Source organism: Juglans microcarpa x Juglans regia, chromosome 6D (genome assembly GCF_004785595.1).
Source record: "Juglans microcarpa x Juglans regia isolate MS1-56 chromosome 6D, Jm3101_v1.0, whole genome shotgun sequence".
Lineage (NCBI taxonomy): Eukaryota > Viridiplantae > Streptophyta > Magnoliopsida > Fagales > Juglandaceae > Juglans > Juglans microcarpa x Juglans regia.
The window spans coordinates 26,886,808-26,911,828 of record NC_054604.1 but is presented as its reverse complement, the minus strand read 5'-3'; the positions used below and the strand labels follow the sequence as shown (position 1 = coordinate 26,911,828).

The 25,021-nt window shown below is 34.0% G+C and overlaps 2 protein-coding genes across 2 annotated transcripts; both read left to right on the top strand.

Annotated features, from left to right (window-relative positions):
• The first annotated feature begins 7,461 nt into the window (after positions 1-7,461).
• LOC121233955 lies at positions 7,462-9,906 on the top strand. The gene is made up of 5 exons (XM_041129736.1): positions 7,462-7,853; positions 8,309-8,404; positions 8,489-8,537; positions 8,975-9,103; positions 9,625-9,906. Exons 1-4 carry the CDS (start codon positions 7,512-7,514, stop codon positions 9,061-9,063), a joined length of 576 nt encoding a protein of 191 aa, XP_040985670.1. The 5' UTR covers positions 7,462-7,511; the 3' UTR covers positions 9,064-9,103; positions 9,625-9,906.
• Positions 9,907-12,698: 2,792 nt separating this feature from the next.
• Positions 12,699-17,978, top strand: LOC121235051 (ATP-dependent Clp protease proteolytic subunit 4, chloroplastic-like). The gene is made up of 2 exons (XM_041131264.1): positions 12,699-13,288; positions 17,355-17,978. Exons 1-2 carry the CDS (start codon positions 12,840-12,842, stop codon positions 17,836-17,838), a joined length of 933 nt encoding a protein of 310 aa, XP_040987198.1. The 5' UTR covers positions 12,699-12,839; the 3' UTR covers positions 17,839-17,978.
• Positions 17,979-25,021: the final 7,043 nt, after the last annotated feature.

Genomic DNA, 25,021 nt, shown 5'->3' with positions numbered 1-25,021 from the left:
AGCAGTTGTGTGAAATTGATCAGCCAAATAGAGCAGTTGAAGCTAGAGTACCCTGGCATCCATTCTCAGTGTGGTAGCGAACCAGTTGATCCACCTACTTCCATAGAGGGCAGGAAAAGTGCAGTTCTTAGTCCGTTGGTAGTTTGAAGTAAGGGAAAACCACCGTCAAGAAGAAAAGCCCACCCTGTTGAGAAGGTTCTTAAGAAAGCTAGTACAAGAAGGAGATTGCGATGCGGCCCTGTTAAGGTTCCTGGAGAGCAGAGTAGTCAAATAGTAGATCAATGCAATATAAACGGCACACAATATGTATCTCCTCAAACCCAGGTATTTCCTTCCTTTCCTGGTTTTTTGTTGTGAGAGTAATATGTATATTTTGTCCATATTTTGATGTTGTGTATGTGAAAAATGCTATTGTATATTGTTACAAGATATAACAAATCAAGTTTGGATACATGCACCGAAATTTTTTTCGACTCCTTTGACTGCTCCTCCTTCGCAAGTAAACCTTCACATGATATAAAACATAAAGTTTGTACCACTATTACATTTTGTTGGTTTTAACACAATATTTTTTTATGCATATAGTATACACACGGACAAGTATACACAATGGATTATTTAGGAATTGGAGCGACTGCTGCTCCTTCACAGGTAAACTTTCGCAAAAATATAAAAAATAAAGTTTGCTTAGATACATTATGATATTACATTTTGATACATTTGACACAACATTTTTTTTATGACTATAGTATACACACGGACAAGTATACACAATGGATTATTTGGGTATTGGAGCAACTGCTCCTCCAGTGCAAGTAATGTCAACGTGAGATACTAATGTTGTTTTTAATTTTTTTATTATTGTTCTTACTAAGTTTTGTTTCTTTAGGTCCAACCATCTCAATTACATCTATCGGATCAGAATGATTATCAGGACAAGTATAAATGGTAGTGATTAGTAAGAATGTTTTGGTGGAAATGACTATGTACAGACACAATTATTGGAATATATTTTGGTGGAAATTATTGGAGTACGTGGTGGTGTCTTGGTCCATTAAGTTTTTGTAATGTAATATTCAAACGTACTTCCTATAATAGGCTTAGTGCAATTTCATGTAATGCATTTTTGTATTAATGGAATTAGTACAATATCTTGTAATGCATGATTTTGTGATGGAATGCAATTACATGGAATGCAATATCCTGTAAAAGCTGAAGCTGAAATTGCCATGTAGAGATATACACAAATTTGAAACTGTCCATTCATTTTCAAAAGCAAAATATTTACAAATTTATAACAAGAAATGCCCAAAACATAAAAATTCCCATCCATTAAATGTCAATATTAAAGTACATCTCAAAACTGCCCAAAATATAAAAATGTTCATCCATTACATGTCAATATTAGAGTACATCTTAGAACTGTCCAAACCCCAAAGATACCAAACCAAAGTTGGGTAGAACCCAGCAACTGCAACTCCTACCCCAGCACCAAATTCATGCCCATCCAATAACTACAACTTCTTGTTATCATCTACACATTTGGCACAACTTCAATATTTGTTATCATCAATGAAATGTACAACTTCAAGTTTGTAAACAACCTGTTGTATTCGTATCATTCAATTAGCAGAGGAAGGTAAATCATAACCAATAAGAAAAGGTAATCAAAGTCCATAACAGAGCCTCTGTTTTAACACAACAGCATATTGTGTTAACAACAGAGCCAACAACAAAGCCTCTATTTTAACACAAGATTTTTTTAACACAGAGCCCCTTTATTTTTTTCTACATTTTGTTGTTTCATTAACTCACCTAGCTTGAGCAAAAATGTACGCAACCAACTCTCCTTCCTAGCTTAACCCATTTTCTTCCTAAGTTTCAAACAATGTACACAACTCAAACTACAACTCTCATTCCTTTAATTTTTTTTTTTCCAATTAAGCATATTAATTGTTACAATAATGCTAAATCAATAACCATAAATCACTACAGAAAACATTTACAACAATTGTAATTCAAACAATTAATAATTACAATTTATAACCCATCAACAATGGCAAAAACTTATAGGAACTGAACATAAATCATGCCAGAAAATATAAAATAGAGAAGTGAAAATTAGAGACAAGCAGTGAAACATACAATGTACCAACAGAGGCTCTGTTGTTGTAAATGGAGCTTTGCCAATAGAGATGGAGGCAAGCGACGGGCTTATGGAGATGGAGGGTTCGAGCTTTGCCAATCGAGATGGAGGCACGCGACGAGCTCAGGGAGATGGAGGGTTCGGGCTTAGGGAGATGGAGGGTTCAAGGGGTTTAAAAATAAAGGGGTGAGAGGGAATGAGGCAAGCATGGGTTCAGGGTGGGGGTTTGTTCAGGGTGAGCGGCGACGGGCTTTGGAAGCGAAGGGTTCTAGCGAGGGTTCGTGGTTTAAGGATGAGATGTTGAGAGGATGCCGAGAGGGAGATGAGATGGCTCGGGGAGATGAAGGCCACGGGCGAGGGTTCATATTTCAAGGAGATGAGGGATCGTCTGGTTCTGTGAGATGTGCTCGAGATTTTGAGGGAGAGAGGGGAGGGTAGCGAGATGAGGGCTTGTAAGTTGTAGCTTCCGATGAGAGAGATGAGGGGGTTGGGGGCTCGTAGGTGGAATCTGGACTCTGTCGATGAGGGAGATGAGGGGTCGATGAGGTAGATGAGGGTTTTTATTTTTATTTTTATTTTTTTATCCACCTGGCAATAGCCAAGTCATTCGGTGGATGGTTTCGGTAAACAATTTCTGTAGACCTAGCATTTTCCTATCAAAAATTGCGAAAAAAAAAAATCAATGTGTAGATTACAGCCCGCATTCTTTTGGAGAGGTGGAAAAGGAGCTGACATGCTTTGAAGAGCTCGAATGCCTCGAGAGATTACACATCTTATCCATCAGATTGAAGAGAATCCCTTATCTCAATTTTGATGATCTTTCCTGGATAAATAGATTAAGAAGGTACCAATTCTTTATTGGTCCAACTGCCAACTCCTTACCAACTAGACATGACAAAAGGAGGGTGAGTATCAGTAGTCTTAACCTTTCTGAAGGAAGGATTGATCAGTTGCTCAGTAATGCAAGTTCCCTGGTCTTAAGTCATTGTTGGGGACTTAATGAAATGCTAGAAGACTTGGTCATTACCAGTGCTGGCAGCTTTGCTAGTTTAAAATCACTTACCATTGCAGGCTCTAACAGCAGTTTACGGCCAGCAGGAGGATGTGCTGCTCACTTTGACCTACTACCAAATTTAGAGGAACTTCATCTCCAAGACCTGACTCACCTAGAAAGCATTTCAGAACTTGTTGGCCATCTTGGGTTCAAATTTATTAGACTAAAATTAATAGAAGTGACTCGATGTTCCCAAATGAAATTTCTTCTCTCCTGTGGTTACTTCATTTACACCCTACCAAACCTAGAAGTTCTCAAAGTAAGCTCCTGTGACAAGTTAGATGTGCTTTTTAGTGATCGTTCAATGCAAACATTGGCTCCAGATCCAGTTGTTCCAAACTTAAAGGTATTGGAATTGAAGAACCTACCCAAATTAAGGGCTCTTTGGAGACATACAGAGACATGGCCACATGTGGAGAGGCTTAATGTGATCAACTGTAATCTTCTCTCCCTAATGGTTATTAACCGAAATGCACGTACCATAGAAGAAATAATAGAAGAAATGTAATGGCGGAACACATTAGAGAGCCATGCTGACAGAATCAAATAAGGCCTGTTTACTATTGAAAATTGCATTTGCTGCCGAAAGAGCTCCCTTGTGGCAGTGAATGTGCCGGCTGCTATATCACCTGGCTTCAGGAATTTTATTTGCTTGCTGAAGAATCATGCAGCCAGTGGTGATCTTTTCAGGCTGGTTTTTGGGTATGTATGGTAACAACAAGTGTTCTGTGTGTATGGTAATTAGCAGGTGCTTCTGCTGTTGGGTTTGGTAACTTCCAACCGGCTGGTATTGATTATTTTAGAAGTTCACATAGGAGAACAAATTTATAAACTACTTTAGCCTAACAGAGTTAAAAGGAGAAATTTTTGTGATTATTTTGTTTTCATTAGCATGTTGTTTGTTGATTTTTGTTAACAATATGATGTATGCTTTGTTCATGGAAGGACACCTATGATGGTATCCTCAATTCCCATGTTAAAAAGGAAAACAAAATTACTTGGTTATTAAGGGTTGACATTTGGATTTTAAACCATTGATATGAAAAAAAAAAAAACTTTTCAGACTTTTTATATGAAATCAATTTCAATACTTTAAAATATAAAAAGAACTTTGGTTTTAAGGAGCTTGTTCCTATAGTTCATTAAATCATAAATTTTAATTTTGAAAAAGTAGAAAATATTACCAATTCAAGAATATGGCATATTCTTTAAAATAAATAAGTGCAACATATAAAAGAAAGTTGAAATATAAACTTAGGAAACGCTGGACTTATGATTATAAGCTGTGGCCCAAACTTCGGTGAAAAGTACTATGATTGGCTCAAAAGAAAGAAGAGAAAAAGAAATAATAGATGATGTAAATGAAGAGAGGAGAAGATATTGTGAAGGATGCAGATTGTAAAGAAAAAAACAAGAGTGAATGACGAAAAACACCGGAAAATTCAATCTTGGTCGCGGGGCCCAAAGATAATGGTTTTCATAGATTTGTTTCCAATGCATTGAGAAAGCTTCTGAAGGTCACTCAAACCAAAACTTATAGCATGGATTAAATAATAAAATCTATCTCTTTTCATCATTTAAGTTTTTAAGATAAATGGTAATTTTACATGATATCAAAATAGAGATTTTGAATTCGAATCTTAACTCTACACTCTATTTTATTTAATTAAATATTCTACATATTGGACACCTATTGAGGAGTAACCTGATCTCACACGTAAAGAAAGTGTTAAGATATAAAATAAATAATAAAATTTACTTCTTCCTATCAGTTTAAACTTTTAGAACAAGTGGTGATACGTAGATGTGGTGGCTTCAACGGTTGGTGAAGTAGTGGTAGCCATAGGCGGGATTCTGAGCGTCTGTGTCTATTCTAGGGCCAATAACACAGTCAAGTTCCGATCATACCTTGTTGCCTTGGTAAAGAAGAAGAAAAACCTTCTGAATCTTAGAGAAAATGTCGAAATTGAAATGGAATCAGAGAGTCCTCAGTTAACGCTAGCCTCGATACTGTGGACTATGTTTCTTTGATTTTTTTTTTTTTTTCCTCAGATAACATAAACTTCATTGATAAAAGGGTCATGCTACAGCCCTGCTGGGAGCTCCCGTTGGATTTAGCATGTACTTTTTATGTGTATTTTTTTAATTTATTTTTTATATAAATTTTTTTTACACTTTTAAATATTTTTAAAAAATAAAATAAATTTAAAATATTATTAAAAAACATTTCCTTAATCAAAAAGTAAAAAAAAATCATTAAAAAATACTTCCTTAATCATGAAGTAAAATAAAAATTCTACTTCGTGATTAAGAAAATATTTTTTAATAATATTGTAATTTTTATTTTATTTTTTTTAAATATTTAAAATTAGTAAAAATATCTATATAAAAAAAATTTTAAAAAAACACATATAAAAAAACACTAGAGCCCAGCGGGAGCCCCCAGCGGGGCATCTAGCATTTTCCTTGATAAAATAGGTCTTTAGTAAATAGTTCAAATTTAAACAACTATACTACTTAACAACTTAGGCCTGTTTGGTTATTAAACTCATATGAATTTAACTTAGTTCATCTAATTTTAAGTTAAATTTAACATCCAAATATACACATCTTAAATTATTAAACTCATCTCAACTCAAAACCTCTTTATATGTGAGACCCCACAATTTTTTTCAACTTCTCATAAATACATCAAAACTCATCTTAATATCCAAACACATTTAAAACTCATCTTAGGTGGATCCCACAAAATTCATTCTACCATCTCAACTCATTACTATTCATAAAAAACTCAATTCAACTCATCTCAACATTCAAGCGCAACCTTAATTTATAACAAGCAGATCCTTATCACTGTGAAATTTCAATAAATAAGGTAGGATTTTGATCAAGGGTATACTTCTAAAAAGATTTTGGGATGCTATTCATTGTGCAATTGTATGCACTTATCGATTCTGAAAAAGGATGTATTTTTACCACCTACCAGGTCTCAAATTTCTCCAGCATTAATCTTGTGTCTCTAATAATATTTTCTGCAATCCATTCATGATTTCCTTGAGGCTCTTTTAAAGCTGAGATAGTTCTCTTTTAAAGCTGAAAACGATGATATTCTTTAGGTTCTTGGATTGGGCTTCTTGTTCTCCTATATATGCAGCCATGACTTGTCCTTGGTTTGAATTACAGCTCCCTGAGTGCTCTACCATGATGAAAGCAATTTGTCCTCTGTGATCTGCATATAGAAGCAGATGTACTACCATTCGATCTGACTGCAACATTAAATGTAATTGAATATTTCCTGGAAGAGGTGGAGACCATCTGGTTTCCTATTCAGTTCTTTCGTTTCCCATGCATTACAATGATCCCTATATTACTATATTTCTTTGTTTAATCCTTCATCTAGCTTTATTTCTTTTACGAAATCTTCATTTCTTGTCAATCATAATGTGCCTTAAATTATTTTTAATAGTTGTGAGCCATTTTCATTGAGTTCTTAACTTCTTTATTAGTTTAATCGTTGTTTTTGGTATATGGAGAGAATCATTTGAAAAACTCAAACCCATTTTCAACCGTTTTCTAATTTGCATTTTAAAATAATCAAAGTGGTCAATCTACATCATAAATTATTTATTTTTGACAATTTAGATCCAAGTTAAGATTTATGAATGTATAGTATAATAGTTGAGTAATTCTATTCATAATTCATTTTATTATTATCCTCTCATCATTCTATGATGCAGTATTAAATGATTGAAAATTATTTATTATATTTCACTTGTAAATCTATCATTTAATGTCGCGTCAAAAAATATTGAGAAGATGATGATAAATAGATTTTTTTTTTCATAATAGTTTAAAGTATTTTTTTTTTTAAAAAAATGATTTGTACAAGTCGTGTCCGGTCTCTTTGTAAAAAATTGGATCTCACATTAAAAAGTATAAAAAAAATTATTTATTTTAGTAAAATCTACTTTTTTACAAAAAAAAATAAAAATAAAGAATGTACCGAAAACTTATTTTTTTAGAAATTGTATATGATACTATTCTTTTAAAACTTTCTTTTTGTTCCATTATTATTCTACTTGAATTAGTTTCCGTACACAAATCAATTAACAAATTATTTCCTCTCTTTCTCGAGAAATGTTGGTCGGTACCCTCAATCCCCACTTTCAAAAAAATAAAAAATAAAAAAATAACACTTTAAAAAAATAAAAATAAATCATAATTTCGTCCAAAATTGGAAATACAAATACCCGCCACTACACATTCCATGATACAGAAAACGCTGCTCCAAAAATTTTAAGCACAGAAAATATGAGAAAGAGAGAGACGAAGAAGAAAGAGGGTCGCAAGTCCTCGGTGACGGAGCTTCTGGAAACGCCATTGCCAATGCCGACTTCTTCTTCTCCTCCTCCTCCAAACGAGTCTCCGAAATCGGCTTTCTTCATGACCAAGAAGAAGAATACGGCCTCGGCCTCGAAGTACGACGAGGACACGTTGCTGCCTCCTCCTCTGAAAGCCTTAAGCAGCATCTCCGATCTCAAGGACCTCGCCTCTTCACGCCTCGACCATCTCAAGCGCCACATCGACCACTCACACTCCGAGATCCTCAAGGACCTTGACGCTTCCCAGTCTCGTCTCCACAAGCGCTTCAAGGTCTCTCTCTCTCTTTCTCTCTCTCGCCCAGTGTTAAAAGATTGTTCTGAAACCTGAAATAATTTTCTCCACTTTTCTTTCTTTCGTTTTATGAGCTTCCAAATGGATTAATCAAAAAATTCGTATATCTAAAGGAATAACAGGATATCCGATGATTCCTGATTTTAAGACATTGAATTAGTTCACCGATGAGTGCTTCGACAAAAATCTAGCCATCTCTCCAACGTAATTATGGTTTTACTAAGTTTGAATTCTTGGATTTTGTATTGTTCAATTTGATCTTATGCTTTTACTATTTCTCAAGCTTACACAAGTTCGTGTAAATAATTTTCTGAAGCTATCACGCAAAATACAGCGTATGATCCCCTTCCATTTTCTATATGTTTACACAATTTTTTTATTTAGCAAAGCCTTTCCCGCTAATTATTTCTCTGTTTCTCATTCTAATTCCATAGATTCAGACTCAAGCATGCCAACAAGTGATGGATGAAGCAGAGAAGGAATATAAGAAGATGTTTGAACGGATCAGTGAAAGCCGGGAAGCAATGAAGGTATTTCCTCAATCACAAACACTAGCTGATTTTTTCTTATGCCTTTCAGTTGTTCAACAAGTGTGACTAATGATCCCTTTTCAGGCTTCATATGCAGAGTTCATGGCAGATGCACAGGCCAGCGCAACTCGTGGTATGTTGTTATGACTCTGCTTTTAAAAAAACTTTGGAACTTTGCTTATTGCATATGCCTTAATGACTAGTGGATTTCGAGTACATGATGCTTTGCAACTAATAGGGACCTTAATCCAGAATTGCATAATAGCTCATGACTCATTTACAAATCCCAAATCTCCAGGCTGGATCTATTCCCCTATGTATGACGGTTTGCACATTTGCAGGAGGTCATGTTTGCGCATGCATGTGTCAGCTGTAAATAAAATCCAAATGGGTTTTTGTATGCATCATCCAGCTCCATCAGCACATGTTGATGGGTGATGAAATAATAAATATCAAGCATAGTGATCATGTATATACTAACAAGGGTTGCCCACTAATTTTGTGTCAGCAGCTAATAAACCTTAATCTCATCCCTTTTGGATATCTGTTGTTTACATTTAAACTTTTCAGCGTGCAAAACATCCATTACCGAGCTTTCACAATCCTGTGAGAAATCAATGGATGCTCTCCGGAGCCGTTTTGGGATTCCATCAACTTAGACATCGCTTGTCCATGCCAATCAGTAACAAGAGTTCTTAGGTGAGTGTTTTATGCTCGACTTCTTTCATTATTGGTGTCTTCTTGTCTTTGGTACCGGGCATGCAGTAAATTTTTATCCATGACTCAGTGCTTGAATTAGTAGCTCTCCTCCGTAGGTTTTCTATTTAAAAATGTATCAACAACTTTTTTTTTATGGGCTTCCAAATTAAGTTGCATCCATTTTAAGTAAGACTACAGCATTTATAAACACTGGAGAAGATTGAATATTGACAAGAAAAAAAAAAATACATTTTGAAAATACTTATTGGCCAAACTTTTGGGTAAAGGAGAGAGAATAATTCTCAGCAAAAACCCCTGATTTCACTAAGATGCCTCTGGATTCAGTGAAGTGGCTAGACTTCGTCTTGCGACAAGGACATCTTGCTCTTACTTTGTGCGGGAGTTGAATTTCTGATTAGTTGATATAATTTAACAAAAAGTGGCATAAAATTAAATAACTTCTCTAACCTGTTGGCGGAATCAAATTTTGATTAATTTTTCTTATGAATTGTGTCATCTAGGTGTCGATAGTTGAAAAGAAAAACAGTATGGATTCTGGAGGATCGATTAAAAGTAGCAGATCAGGTGTGATAAGTAAACTACTACTGTTGCATGAACACTTGATGTTTTACTTCATAGTGACAAATGTATTTCTTTTTTCCTATCAAAGTGATAAGCAATGGGCAGCATTGAATACATATTGAATACCTTAATATGTGGCCAGCACAGAAAGTGAGGCCATTTCTGCATAAATGACTAAGTACTGAAAGTTATAGATCAATGGTGCCATTGTTGAGATTTCACTACCTGAAATGCTCTTATGGCTCTTGAGCAAAAGATAAAAGTTGCTTACAAGTAAAATGATTGTCTAGAATCTCTTGAAAAAATCCGCATAGCATATTCAATAATTAGCATTGAGTAGGAATTTGCTATTAGGATCGCATTACAGACGGGTAAGACAATTTTATACTAGCAATGTTAAATGCAGTTGAGCATTAGTAGTTAACCAGTTACACTTGGCCAAAATTTGACTAGAAAACTCTTTTTTCCAATTGAGCTAGATACTTTTCAACATCACTAGATAACAAATTCTCTAAATTTATCTTTATTCATTCAGGCTGGATAACCGATAAAGACTCAGCCCGGGTTACTTGGGTTCCGCATAGAAAAACTCAGGTATACTGGGTTTGCACGTTTTTTTTCTTTCATTTCTAGCAACTAAATGGACAGAAACGCAAAAAGAAAATGCATATTATATCTAATGAATCATATATTTTATGGTTTTTTTTTACTCTCTTTTCCATTGGGTTTCTTATTGGTAGTCAAAGAACATATAGGTTTTGATTTAAAAAATTAAATAAATAGATTTTGAATGCTGCATCAATATATTTTTTTCATGAAAAAATATTCATAACCTGTAGGTTTTGATTTTTAAAAAATAATAATAAATAAACGAACCGGAGTTCTAGATTTTTAAAAACCGATTTTAAAAGCAGGCCGACAATCCGGATTTTGGCCCGGTTTTGAAACTCGGGTTTCGGTTTGGGTATATCAGGATTCTCGAGCCGGAACTTAGATAAACAATCTTATTTTCATTTAAATATTTATTTCCATTCTTTCTTTACAATTTTTATTTTTATGGTAGTTGGAAAGTTTATTTAAGCTAAACATTTAAAAAACGGATGCACATAAAAAATATGATAATTTTTAACAAATATATTTTTACTTCAACATAACTACTTATAAACGTACTCGGCTTTAATTTGAATTGGGTTGAATAGAATGAAATGCATATATACTACATAAGTTAACATAACATACAGTACTTGGCAGATATACACCAGCTAAATGTAATATGTTAATTTTTCCATTGATTTGTTTTTCTCTAATGACAACAGAACATATAGTAACTAGAGAGCTCCAGTTCTACCAAGGAGAGCTTAGAAAGACACGAAAGAAATCAAATAAGCAAAAAAATTGAATGGCTAGCGTATTTGGCTCAACAGATTTGACCTCCGGAAATAGCTCTAGATATTTTTACTGTTCATTTAACTAGTTTTTGCCGAGCTTATATACAAGTTTTGCATATTCTATTTAAAAAATATTAGATTTATTATTAAAAAAATAATTTTCACGTGTAAATCTTATATTTATGAAAAAAAATATACGAAATTTGCACACATTACAACTTCTCATTGTATAATAGTGCACTCGTAATCTTCGTGGGAAAGTAACATAAATAGAGCTAGCTCCAGCCGAAGAGTAAGGCATATTTTGACTACTAAGCTGTTACAAGCATAAAATTATTGGGTATTTGAAAATATCAAGGTAAAGTTAGCAAGGCCCTTTTTATATTTAGTTTTATTTTTTAAATTTTATATTCTAAGATTTTTTTTAAACTCATTTTAAATTTAATTTTCAATTAATTTGCCAATATTTTTAATAGTTAATTAGTGAGGGAAATGAATTGCTCCGAATTGAAGTAATAAAAAAAATAGTTAATTACATTTTGACTCCTTAAACTTTGATTCAATTCATAATGTATCTTTAAAGCTACTAATTATATCAAAATAGACCACCGAACTTTCAAAATTTTCTAATCTCTCATTTCCGTCTACCAACAACGTTTACATAATATTCACTGTGAAGATGTAATTTTCACCTGATTCATTATCATTGACCATATAAAATATAAAATAATATATACTATCAGTTAATAATAAATTACAACTCATTAAATATTTTTTTATTAATTTATATATGGTTAATTAATATCAAATAATTTTATTGTGTACATAGATTATTCAAACTTGCTTGCAACTTAAGTATAAAATAATTTTATATATAGTTAATGATTAATGATTTATTATTAATTGATAGCATATATTATTTTATATTTTATATGTTCAATGATAATAAATTAAATAAAAATCACATCTTTATAATAAATTTTCGTTAGATTTAACGTTGCTGGTAGACGAAAGGGGGGGATTGAGAAATTTTGAAAGTTTAAGAGTTTACTTTGATGCAATTAATAGTTTCAGAGATAAATTATAAATTGAGTGAAAGTTTAAAGAGATAAAATGTAAATAACTAAAAAAATTAAAACTAAAATACAAAAAATCAATATTTTTGGAAGGCAGCATATAAAAATTATTTTAATATTTCAATCCTAAAAGAAATGAGTATAACTATCCATTTTTCTTTTTTAAGGTTATAACTACACAATTTTTTAAGAGAGTTGTTACAGTTGTTTTTATATATTTTTTAAATACTTTATTAATATGATTGGTTAAAATAATTATTTTATAATAAAAAAATAATATTTATTTATATTAATAGAGTGCATAAAAAAGAATAATGATACACTAACAACTCATTTACAATTTGTCTATTACTTCCTTATAAAATATAATTTTTTCAAATTTTAGATACATCAAAACAAAACCAAAAAACAAAATCAAATTTAAAAAAAATATTATTTTATTCAATAATAGTTTGAGAGTAGTAAACTAGTTGGTAGTTTATCATTTCTCCATAAAAAATATGTTAAAATGATTGTAAATAAAATTTTTATTTTTTAACAAGACACGTCGACTCATTTTCTCCAGCTAGAGGCCATCGGCAATTCTAGTCGACGTCGTTTGTTGCTCACCCAAGTCCAAACTCCTTCCTTTCCTTCTTTTCTTGAATTGCTTGGCGTTTCAACTCTCTTCCCTAGGAATTGGACCACGCCATGGATTTGCTCTCAGTCTCGTCCACTTCTTCATCCTCTTCTCTATGCCCTCACTTCTTCTCTCGCTCCAAATCCCCCCACCATCTCTCTTCATTCAAGATCCAAATACCCTCCACTCCCGCATGCCATCCCAGAACCTCCGTTCACAACTCTCTCCACACCTTCTCTCCCAAACCCCTCAAATCCCTAGCCTTCGAATCTCAGCAACGAGAAAGAAGCTGTGTTACTTTCGAACTCTCCGCTGGGCCTCCGCAGACCCCGGGGACGGCCATTAGAGGCTCCGAAGCCGACGCCATGGGGCTTTTGCTCAAGGAGAGGATTGTGTTCTTGGGGAGCAGCATCGATGACTTCGTGGCTGACACCATTATCAGTCAGTTGCTGCTCTTGGATGCTCAGGACCACACTAAGGATATCCGTCTTTTTATCAATTCCCCTGGCGGAGCTTTGAGGTAAAGATTATTTTCTTTCATTTTCCTTTTGAGTGGCAGAGAAAAGATAGTGGAAAGGAAACAAGTCATAGTTAAAGTCAATGATGAAGAGGTAGACTATTTCCCAGAGACTTGTACGACCTAAGGATGCTCTTGTTCTTTTTAGAACATGAACACCCCCAAGTTTCCAGGAAATACACTGTGGCATGACCCTTAGTAATCCGGAGTTGTAGTATCTCTTGGTGCGGGAAATATACGAGTTGCCTATGTAGCATACCCAAACAATTGGTTATGTTGGAATTTACATATTTGAACTGCCAAACTCTCTTTGCTGGTTTATGAACTAAATATTCCTTTAGCATGTGGAGGCATCAATTGTGACATTGCTGACAGGGGTGTTGGGTTTTTGGATGGCATATAGTTGATCGAGTTGTATTAACCCTGCACTTATCATATGTTCTTTCTACGGAAAATGCCTGTAACTCATTTGTCAACTATGTATGCATGAAAAGTGCAAAACAAATGAAAAATATTCATGGAAGAGAATAAGATGAAAAAATGGATATTAAGGGTTAGTCTTGTGAAAATATCAATATATCTGCCAAGAATGAAGCATTAAAGAGAAACAAGCTCACCCCCCCCCCCCCAAAAAAAAAAAAAAAAACAAAAAAACAAAAAAGGGGAAAAACAAATAAAGAAAAGTAACTTTGGCCTTTGCTTGCTCCACTAGCTCTTTATTAATTGGAGTAGCTACCTCACATCCAGATTGAACTTTATCCTTCCACCTCAATGAATTTTGATCTAAGTAAAACTAATTTAGCCACCTCATCCCTAATAGAAGTGGACCAATCAAATTAAAAGAACCAATTCTTCTAACATTTCTTATTTGGAAGCCGGGAGAAACGTAAACCAGACACCATAAAGCTAAAATGCAAAAAAAGGAACACGCTTTTACACACTAATTTGACCAAGAGGAAGCATTCTTCTGCATGTAGTATTTATTTTACTTCAAGAAAACATGAAACAATCAGAAACATTTTTTCTTGATGATACAAAATGAACGGGAAATTCCAATAGTATTGTAGGTTTATTTAGAAGCCTCATAAAGCTGGCCTCATTAGGAAGGATATTGTCTACTATGTCTAGTTCACGCACAAAAAAAAGCACCACTCTACATGCCATTTTGTTACACGGGCTTGGATTCTGAAACTTCAATAATATAATGTAATACCCAAGTTTTAGTATGAGAGAGTGGTGAAGGATAAGTTATTATCCTTTATAATAAGACCCCACAATGCTTGGAAATGAGAAGTTCTTGTATAATGATTTCAAGAAGTTTCAATTGTAATCTTTACTAGTTCTTTAGATTAAGTATAAAAAAACTAGTTGCCCAAACGTGGATTGAGTCTTCCTTGGTTGTTACAAGTGGTGTCAGAGCCAATCCCAGCCAGAAGATGGGGGACTTGAGAGTCCTGCCACATATGATTAATTACTTGACAAGAACGATAGGGGTTTAAAGGGAGGAGATTATAACAACTCGAGGAAGGTCCAAGCCACATCAGAACCTACTTCAAAATGACTTGTCAAAGTTACAATTAGAGCCCTTTAGAATCATTATAAAGGGCTTAAACTTTTCCTTGCCAAACAATATAAGATTCAATTCACCACCTTCCTATACAAATAATCTGGGGTTATTATAATCTCCCCCTCTAAATTTCCAATGTTCTCGTTGGGCCAAGTCCATCATAGGTGGCATCAAGTCCCACACTTCTTGTTGGGATTGATTTTGATACCATTTGCAATGACCTAAGGAAGTCCCAATGTAACGCCTCAATGGAAGACCCCAACATCATGGCCTATACTCCAAAAGAACTAGTCAATGATACAATTGGAGCCCCATTGAAACATTATAAAGAGCAAGAACTTCTCATTCCCAAACAATGTGGGATCTCATACACCATCTACTCTTATATTTATCATATGGGGTATCACAATCTACCCCTCTTAAATTCCTGACATCCTTGTCTGGCTAGTCCGTCATAGGTGGCACGGCCCAAGTCCCACATTTATGGTTGAGATAAGTTTTGATACCATTTGTAACGCTCTAGTGGAAGGCCCTAATCACATGGCCTATACTCTAAAAAAAACTAGTCAATGATACAATTAGAGCTCCATTGGAGCCTTATAAAGAGCAAGAACTTCTCCTTCCCAAGCAATGTAGGATCTCATACCCCACCTACTCTTATCCTTATAATATGGAGTATTACACCCAAGCTACATTTATGCCCATATCTTTAAAGAACTAGTCTAGGTTACAATTAGAGCCTCTTGAAAATTATTATAAAGAGAGCTTGAACTTCTCCCTCCCAAGCAATGTGGGATCTCATTCACCACTTTCTCATACACAAACACATAGTCTAGGGTATTACAGCGTTTGTAATACCTTAGGGTGGTGTGAAATCCTATATTGCTTGGAAAGTAGAAGTTCTTGCCTTTTACAAAGATTTCAAGGAGTTCCAACTGTAACCTTAACTAATTTTCTCTGGCTTGCGTTAAATATAAATATTTTTCAATAGAGTGATTGATCGCATCTATTACCATTGTCATGACATGTTGCTATAGTTAGATGCAATGGGAATTGGGTCTGGGAAAACCATGTATAAAGTGGCCTCTTTTTCCGGTTACTTTCTAGAGCTATCCGTTAGAATGCAGCCTAGTGGTTAAAGGTTAGGCTTAGTATGAAATATAGACTCAGACATCCTAATTTGATTCCACATCAAACAAGAGGATATTTGTGGTTTTGAAAGGCTGAATGGTCAAAGTGTATTAGAGCCAAAGGATAGTTTTTTTTTTTTTTTTTTTTTCTTTTTGGCAATTTGGTATGTAACCTTTTGAACCTTCTTCTTTTTATTATAATGCTTTGATATGTTATTTCTTCGCAATCTCTTTAATTTTTAGAAACTTGCAGCCTCTCGCCTCCAAACCAGATCTGACCGACTTTGATTTTCAGCATTGACTTTTTCAGAGAAACCAATGCAAAAAAGTGTGTTCTACATATATTCCTTTCCTTCAATGATCACAAACCGTCCTTCACCTACCTATCACTTTATCAGGTAGCCCTTATATTCTTTCTCTTATCTGCCATGGCCAAGGAAAATCAGACACATTGCTGAACCTTAAAGGCAACCTCAATTTGAAAATTATTGAGGCCCAGTGCTTGTCCAATAGGTCTTTGGCCCAAATCACCTCCATTGATGCTTTGCCGAATTCGTCATGTGCTACACATCACTGCCACCTCTCATAATCCTGTCTGGAACAAGCACCTCAAGATTCCCCTGGCCCACTGGGTCTCCCAAGTCCCTTGTGGAGTTCTACATGGAGGACAAGGACTTCGTATGTGCCAATATTGTTGGTGTCACCTTGGTCTCAGCTGAATCACATCATAGTTGACACTTTTGTTCCCATTGATTGGCTGGTATTGGAAGCCACCATCTGCATCGAGCTGAGGTTCACAAAATGAGAGGATGATGTGCTGTACTAGTACTGCATGTTGCCCATCCAAACCATTTTGGCATTTGAAATGGTTACTTGCCACCAGTATGAAATGCACGGGCGCATCCCTCAGCAATAGTGTCTACAGTGAGGTCACCTACTTCCTCTCCTCCCCCTCCCAACCGATCCTCCCCACCAACACCTCTCACCATTCATGATGTGGAAGGGGGTGTAAATTGGACAGGAAGTGTGAAGAGTGGTGTTAATTCTTATATATTGTAAGCATCTGCAGTGGCACGGTGGTGATGCATGATGTCTGGAATTGGCTTGTGTTATATTCTATTCTCTTTTCTTTTTTCCCCCATTGGAATTCGAAAATACCATGTTAATGCTTTGCTAATTGGTGCACTGAAGTCAAAACATTCATTTAATGTCACCAAACACTCAATCAATCATTAACCTAGAAAAGTATGATTTCCGTACTGAAATTGCAACTCTGATGCCATCTTGTTTGTTAGCTTAATTGGATTCTTGGGTCCCCCTACTTTGCTTTTTTCTACTGGCTCATTTCTTTGTCTGTTGTTATTTGTATCAGTGCGACGATGGCCATCTATGATGTCGTAAAGCTTGTGAGGGCTGATGTTTCCACAGTTGCACTTGGCATTGCTGCATCCACGGCTTCCATAATCCTTGGTGGTGGCACTAAAGGCAAGCGTCTGGCTATGCCCAATACACGGATTATGATTCATCAACCTCTTGGAGGTGCTAGTGGCCAAGCAATTGATGTGGAAATTCAAGCAAAAGAAGTCATGCATAATAAGAATAATGTCACAAGAATTATTTCAGAATCCACTGGTCGCTCATTCGAACAAGTCCAAAAAGATATTGATAGGGATCGATACATGTCCCCTATAGAAGCAGTTGAATATGGAATAATCGATGGAGTTATCGATAGGGATAGCATTATTCCTCTAATGCCTGTGCCAGAAAGGGTGAAATCGAGACTGAATTATGAGGACATTAGTAAAGATCCAATGAAGTTCTTGACACCTGATGTTCCAGACGATGAGATATACTAGCTTTGGGTATATGTTACAATTATAATACTCTGACAGCTGTTCTTTTTAATTGCTATTTGTCTAGAACTTCATGTAAGTTGGTGTTATTTACAGTTAGATTTTGCCACTTTACTGAGGGAATCTTGTCGATTTTCAAACTATTTTGAGTGATTTGCTTTAGTTTTTGACCATATAAGAAAGCCTCAGAAACAACTCTCGAGGTTTTTTGGTTTGGGGACTTCGCCCCATGCGACTTGCTTTGGTAACCGTTGTTTTTTTGGGTAAATTTTATTGGATGAGATTGCAATGGTAGGTGTGAATTTACAAGAGAGAAATAGGGTGGTAGGGTCCTCTTGTCCGAGTAGATGATCCGGGGCAGGTCGGCCCCTACAATAGAGCAGGATTATCCAACAAACAAAGTTCATAGCACCCATTAGGAGGATTTGGATTTGGGTCTTTTCGTTGCTAATTTGAATAATGATATATTTACAATTCTTTTTTAACTTATTTACAACCGGCCAATATGATAATGTCATTTTATTAAACAAATACATAATTTTTTAAAATGTTGAGTTTCCCTAAATTTCAAAATTACACATAATCGCTTTCTATTTGATATATAGTTATAAAAAGAGTTTTGAAAAAAATTGTTTATGAGGTTAAATCTTGTAATTGAAGCTTTGTATAAAGAAAGAAATGCATAAAGAAGTAACATCTTTGTGTAAGGCTAAGTACTAGAGTTGTGGTTCTCTTTTCCTTTGGTGGATGTTGCCAAGGTTGTGCGAATACCTTTTTTAGCCTATTTTTTCTAGTGTTGTTTATGCTCTTGGTTGCATGCATGCAAGGTGTACAGACTACAGATACTATATATATAAACTCGACCAAGTACCCAAAATCAAGAATAGCTATTTTGGTTAATTTCCAGCATATTTTTCTCTCATAATTTTCTTCCACACATTTGTAGGGCTAATCTTTTTTGAAGGAGTGATACTAGTTACAGTCCTAACTAATAGTTAGGGTGTACAATTCTTACGCACTCCTTTAAAAAAAATGAAATCTATTATTAAAAAAATAAATTTTTAATGTAAGTCTCATCTTTACTTACTTTTCAAAGGGAGTGCACGCCGTACGGAATTTGCACACCCTAATACTGCAAAAATCATTTCTCTTAGATGTAAATTCTGCGTGGGTCAAGGATATCATCATGTAGAGATCTAACTTGTTATTAAACTATGTTTGATTACCTAATGGCTTAGCTATAGCGTTAATGCATGCATTCTTTATGTGGATATTGTGCCACTAATTATATCATAATTTGTTGACAAATGATCATATAATCTCCTTGAAATACATATACATGAGGTGTCTAAGTGGCCTAACCGTTACAAAATCAATACTTTAATTAGTTGCATCTAGGGTGCAAATGGTTCAATCCGATCTGATGATGGACCGAATATGTTCGGTCCATCATTTTTCCAGACCGAAAACCCATAGGGACCAGACCGGACCGGACCAATAGCTATCGATCCGGTCCGATTGGTCCATTTGGTCCGGCATAATTTTTTTTAAAATAATTAATAAAAAAAATTATTTAAAATACTAAATTAAATTAAGTGACTTATTAATGTGGATTATGTAACAAACTCAATAAAAAAATATTTTATATGGTCAATGATAATAAATTAGATGAAAATTATATTATTAATTTATATAATTACTATATAATTAACTAATTTATATTATATATTAGTTAATTCATAGAATATTAACAAGTGTTAATAACATATTTAAAATTTTATATTGCTAATAGTGATAGGTTAGATAAATATATATATATATATATATAATATTGTTAATTTATAGAATATTAACAAGTATTAATAACATATTTAAAATTTTATATTGTTAATTATACAATTATTATATAAATAATATATATAAAATGTTTTTTTTTTTATTTTTCATTCGGTCCGATCTGGTCCGGTCCGGTCCGAAAAAAATCCTGGACCGTGGACCGGACCGAAACTTTTCGGTCCTCTAAAATGTAGACCGAGACCGACCAGTCTCGGTTCCGACCTAAACGGTCGGTCCGACCAGAGTGTTTATCACCCCTAGCTGCATCTGTTGTTCTTCTTTTTTTTTTTTTTTTTTAACACTTAGATGGCCATTTTTGTTCATTTTCATTGTAGGGGTGGGCAACGGGCCTCGCACCCCTCTGGCCCGCCCCCGTTCGCCCCGCCTCAGCATGGCGGGGCTGGCAACCCCGCTCAGCCCATGCGGGGGCGGGTGGCAGGGAGGGCCCAACCCCGCCCCGCATTTCCCCCGCCTACATTTATATATATATATATATATATATATATATTATATACAAACATAAATATATATTTATATTTTACAAATTGTGTATATATAAATATATATTACAATTTATTAGACTTGTTCACAAAATATGCGTTAGCAAATTTTAAAACTACATAATTTAAAAGCTAATACACTACAATTTACACAAAATATATAGTAGCAAATTTAAAAATTACAAAGTTTTTAAATTATAGTCATATTTAAAAATTTTAAGTTTATAATTTATAATTTGGGTCTAAAAATGTATTTTTAATTACTTTTACATTTAAAAATAATTTTTAAACCAAATAAAATGCAGTATTTTTTTTAAGTAAATGGAGGCGGGGTGGATTCCCAATCCGCCCTGCACCCCGGCCCCGTATCCTGAGGGCGGGAGACGGGGGTGAAAACCCCACCCCTCACCCCATGCAGGACAGGGTGTGGGGAAGGGGTGGCCCCGCCTCGTAGGGGCGGGTATCACCCTTATTTCGTTGAGAAATGATTTAGCTACAAAGAGATATTATAAAAATAAGCTCATAAACTAACGTGACTTGATGCGGTATGTAAGATTGAAAAGTTACTTTTATTATAAAATAAATATGACGTATTATATAAAATCATATTAATTTATGAATTTATTTTTATAAAATTTATTTATAGCTTTAACGCCTTTTTTTCCGTTTATGTAGATAAAGGGGTATGGTGACTTGATTTCAGAGCATTGATCTTAAAAGAGAGATGGGTGCATGCGTGTGATCCGTTTGGTGTATACGGAATAAGTCAAATGAGCCTATCTAAGGATCTAGGTCGAGTAATCATTCGAGTTCGGCTACTTAGAAGTTAGTGTTTAAACATGCTAGTTATTATGAGATCTATGTAATTTCTTAATTGACTCAATGAACGAACTTACAAATACATTTTATTTTCGATATTTGTGGGAATGCGAGACTGATTAGACACACCTGAAAAACTAATCAAGACCAATAATGTCGATAATCTCGTTACTACGAAAAAAAAACACGTGTTGCATTAATAATTGAATTAATTGAAAAATTAATATATGGGTTTCTACACTATATTTCACTTTTCAATTTTCATAAAATTGATATTTAAACTACAAGAAATTTGCAATTAGGTACTTTTGTTAATTCTTCCGTTAGAAAAATAACAGCACAATTATCACGTGACATCACACGCCACGTATCAACTAATCAAAGATTGATACGTGGCCTCTCGTTAATTTTCTAATGAAAGATTGATGGGTAATTGTTAGTTTCTTAAAGTTTAAATATTAATTTAGCAAAAATTAAAAGACTAATGATACTCGCACAACTAGGAGTGTAAGGAGTTTAGTCCGGATCGAGAAAACTGACTGGACCAAATGGTTCGGTCTTGTCTAATCCAAACTGAAATTGAGACCGGTTGGTCTCGATCCATCCGAAGTAAGATTTTCGATTTTTGGTCCAATCCTAGGGTGGGGTTTTTCCACTCCGGATCAGACTGGACCAACAGAATATACATATACATATTTTTAAGTATTTTATATATATTATTTTATATAATAATTGTATACATAATTATATAATTTTCATCTAGCTTATCACCATTAACAATATAAAATGTTAAATATGTAATTACAAATATCTTGTCAATTAACTAATGTATGACATCAATTAATTAACTTATCATCAATTCACCATTAACTAATTACTAACTTCTACATTTATAATCTAATTAAAGTTATTAGATAAATTTTTTGTTAAATGCCTAAGTTGGAAGTAAGTAAAAACATGTATGGTCAATGAAAATTATTTATTAATAATATAAGAAATTTAAAAAGTTTAATATAGCTCATTATGCATTAACTATCATAATACATTTACATACTCTAAATTAGTAACAAATTAGTAATTAACATCATAAATATTGGGGCAACATGGATAATATGAATATGTTGTTGTACGTGGGGCTTATTCTTGATCATTGGTATAAGATGCGATATCTTGAGTTTTCATTGGAATCAATGTATGTCCATAATCCAACAAAAGCGGTTGATTTGAGTTGGAAGGTGAAAAATGCTTTCACCCGCATGTATGATGCATATGTTGAAAATGAAGAATAGAGCATTTCTAGTCAATAATAAGAACGCACAAGTCTCCCACGTGAAGATGTACATCCTACAGTTAGTAGCTTGAGGATAGGAAGCCACAAAGATTGGCCCTATTTAAGCAATGGTTACAGTCGGAAAACTCTTTGTAAAACAAATCAGAAGTTGATAGATACCTAGCTAAAAGTTATGAGAAACAAGATGTGAGTTTTGATATTCTAAATTAGTGGAAGGTTAATTCAGTTAAATATCACATAATTTCAAAAGTTGCATGTAATGTTTTTGCAATACCGGTATCTACAGTGGCATTTGAATCTACATTTAGCATGGCAAGTCATATACTTAATCCTTTTCGAACTAATTTATCTCCGATGATGTAGAGGGCCTCATTTGTGCACATAATTGACTTCATTCTTCTTCCACTCCAATTAGCCATATGACTTTAATGAATAAGGTGGAGGTTTTGAGAAACAGCTGGATATGAGTATGTAACAAATTTATTTCTTTTTATATCTTTTAATGATTCATTGATTTATATGTTATGTAAATTTATATAATTTGTTTTGTTTTATCTTTTATGTACAGAACTTGTTGGGGAGATTAAAAATTCTACGGAAACATTGAATACAATGTCTACATCCAATGCAAATGAATGAGTTGAGAATAATATACTACTATACTAGTTTTTTTCATTAGCATAAAAACAAAATTTTAAACTAAGACATTTCTTATTTGTTTGCTATGTTTTTGCAGTAAAGACTAAAGTTGTGGAAACTTCCAAGTTTTGGATTTGGAGACTATTATGACACTTATTATTATTATTATTATTATTATTATTATTATTATTATTATTAAGTCATTTGTAATTTGTAATATCACTTTATAAGTATGTGAGTTATGGTTCGATGCATGGATTAATTGTAATAATTTTTATGTGTCATTTACTTTACATTTTTTGGTTTTTTTGAATTTTTTTTTTTATTTGGAGTTTGGATGATTAGGGATTTTTTAAAATTTCTTTTTCTCTATTTTTTGTTTTTAGTTTTATTAGTATGATTGATAACTTTTTTGGATGGATATGGATAATTTTTATTTTTTTTATATTTTTCTTTTATTTAGATTTAGGATATTATTGACATATTGCACATTTTTTCAGTCTTTTTTCCTATTTGTTGTATGTTAATAATAATTTAGACTGAAAATGGGATAAAAAGTCAAGACTTGGGCCAAGATGGGTTGAATGTGAAAAAACTAGCCCATTTGATAATGGTAGGATTGATTGGATTGGATCGGACCGGATCGAGAGTCAACTCATCATTATAAATTTTTTAAATTTTTATATAAAATAAAATAAATAATTTAATTTTTTTAAATTTTAAAATAAAAATAATATTAATAATATATTTTAATAATATTTTATTTAATTTTTAATTTTAATCTTTAACTCATCCCATCTCATATATAAAAATAAAGGTGCATATATACATGTAGTGCATGATACTCGTTGACGATAAGCCCCTAGGACAAAACATGAAAGGTTGAAAGCGCTGTCTCAACTGCTACAATTTTTAAATACCAAAAACCGGTCCTTTTCATGGGGCGCTTGCTTGCGGACCAACTGCTCCACCTCAGGTAAAGCCTCAATTTCTTCACATTTGTTTTATTATGTGTTATTCCGTCATGAATCGAACGTTTCCGCGTGATCTTAATTGATCAATTCCCATTATTTTTTTCAGCCGCGTAAGATTTGATTTACCGCCGCAAATTTTCGTTTCATAATCAAGAAAGGAACTATGGCATGGTGGAATTTGAGGAAAACCCGTAATTCTTTGATGCCGCCCCTGGAGTATTTCTTCGTTGCCTACCGAATGTTTGTAAAATTGTTGAAACAAAAAAGAAAAAAAAGTATTCCCACCGTGCGGATAATCATAAGACATTGGGCTTGCTGTCTAACATATTCCTGTCAGGTTTATAGTTAAATTTGTGCGTGCCCAGTTGTTCTCAAGTGTAACTTGGAAAGAGTCTAGCTAGGTACATCTGTCAACTTATTGTGGATAAAGGGTCAAATTTTTGGCTGATCGCAAGCTTTAAAGCTTGGCCTATTGCTCTCATTAGGGGCAAAGGGTCGTAGAGTTCACTTACTCATGTAAATATCAGTCAACTTTAGGAGTTTTATTTCTTGTTTGGAGAAAAGAAAACATGGTCAAATATGGGAACAAGGGACGCTTTAAAGATGATTCTTTTGAACAACCGGACAGTGGTCAGTAGAGTTTGAATTCAATTCAGGGTCAGACAGTTCCAAGGAGTAAAGGGGAAAGGAATTATTTTGAGATGGAAGACTTCTACAGGAATTCCAGTCAGGAGATGTTACTGAAATATTTTGCCGAGAGTTCAAAAGGGATGCCGGCACCAAGCATGGAGATGGCAGGATGTAAGAATCTTTCCCAGAACTTTCGACATGCAGACAGTGAGGAGCTCTTCAAAAGTTGGCTCGCAAATGGAGAGGCAAGATCCTTGTTCATTGACTTTGTTCCGTGACTACAAATTGAATTGTTAACATTACCCAATCAAAATGTTGAAGAAACGAGCTGGATCATTCACTGTGATGTATTCTAAAACTTTATTGTCTTATAACCATAGCTATCTATCTCCAGTCATGTGTGTGTGTCATATATGACTCTTTGTAAGGCAGTAAAGACACACACACACACACACACACACACATAACCAAACCACTCCCTGCGGTTCATTCTGATT

Coding starts and splice junctions, on each gene's coding strand:
- LOC121235051 (XM_041131264.1), top strand. CDS start 12,840: ATGGATTTGCTCTCAGTCTCGTCCACTTCTTCATCCTCTTCTCTATGC. Junction 13,289..17,354: donor TCCCCTGGCGGAGCTTTGAG/GTAAAGATTATT, acceptor TATTTGTATCAG/TGCGACGATGGCCATCTATG.
- LOC121233955 (XM_041129736.1), top strand. CDS start 7,512: ATGAGAAAGAGAGAGACGAAGAAGAAAGAGGGTCGCAAGTCCTCGGTG. Junction 7,854..8,308: donor GTCTCCACAAGCGCTTCAAG/GTCTCTCTCTCT, acceptor CTAATTCCATAG/ATTCAGACTCAAGCATGCCA. Junction 8,538..8,974: donor ACAGGCCAGCGCAACTCGTG/GTATGTTGTTAT, acceptor TAAACTTTTCAG/CGTGCAAAACATCCATTACC.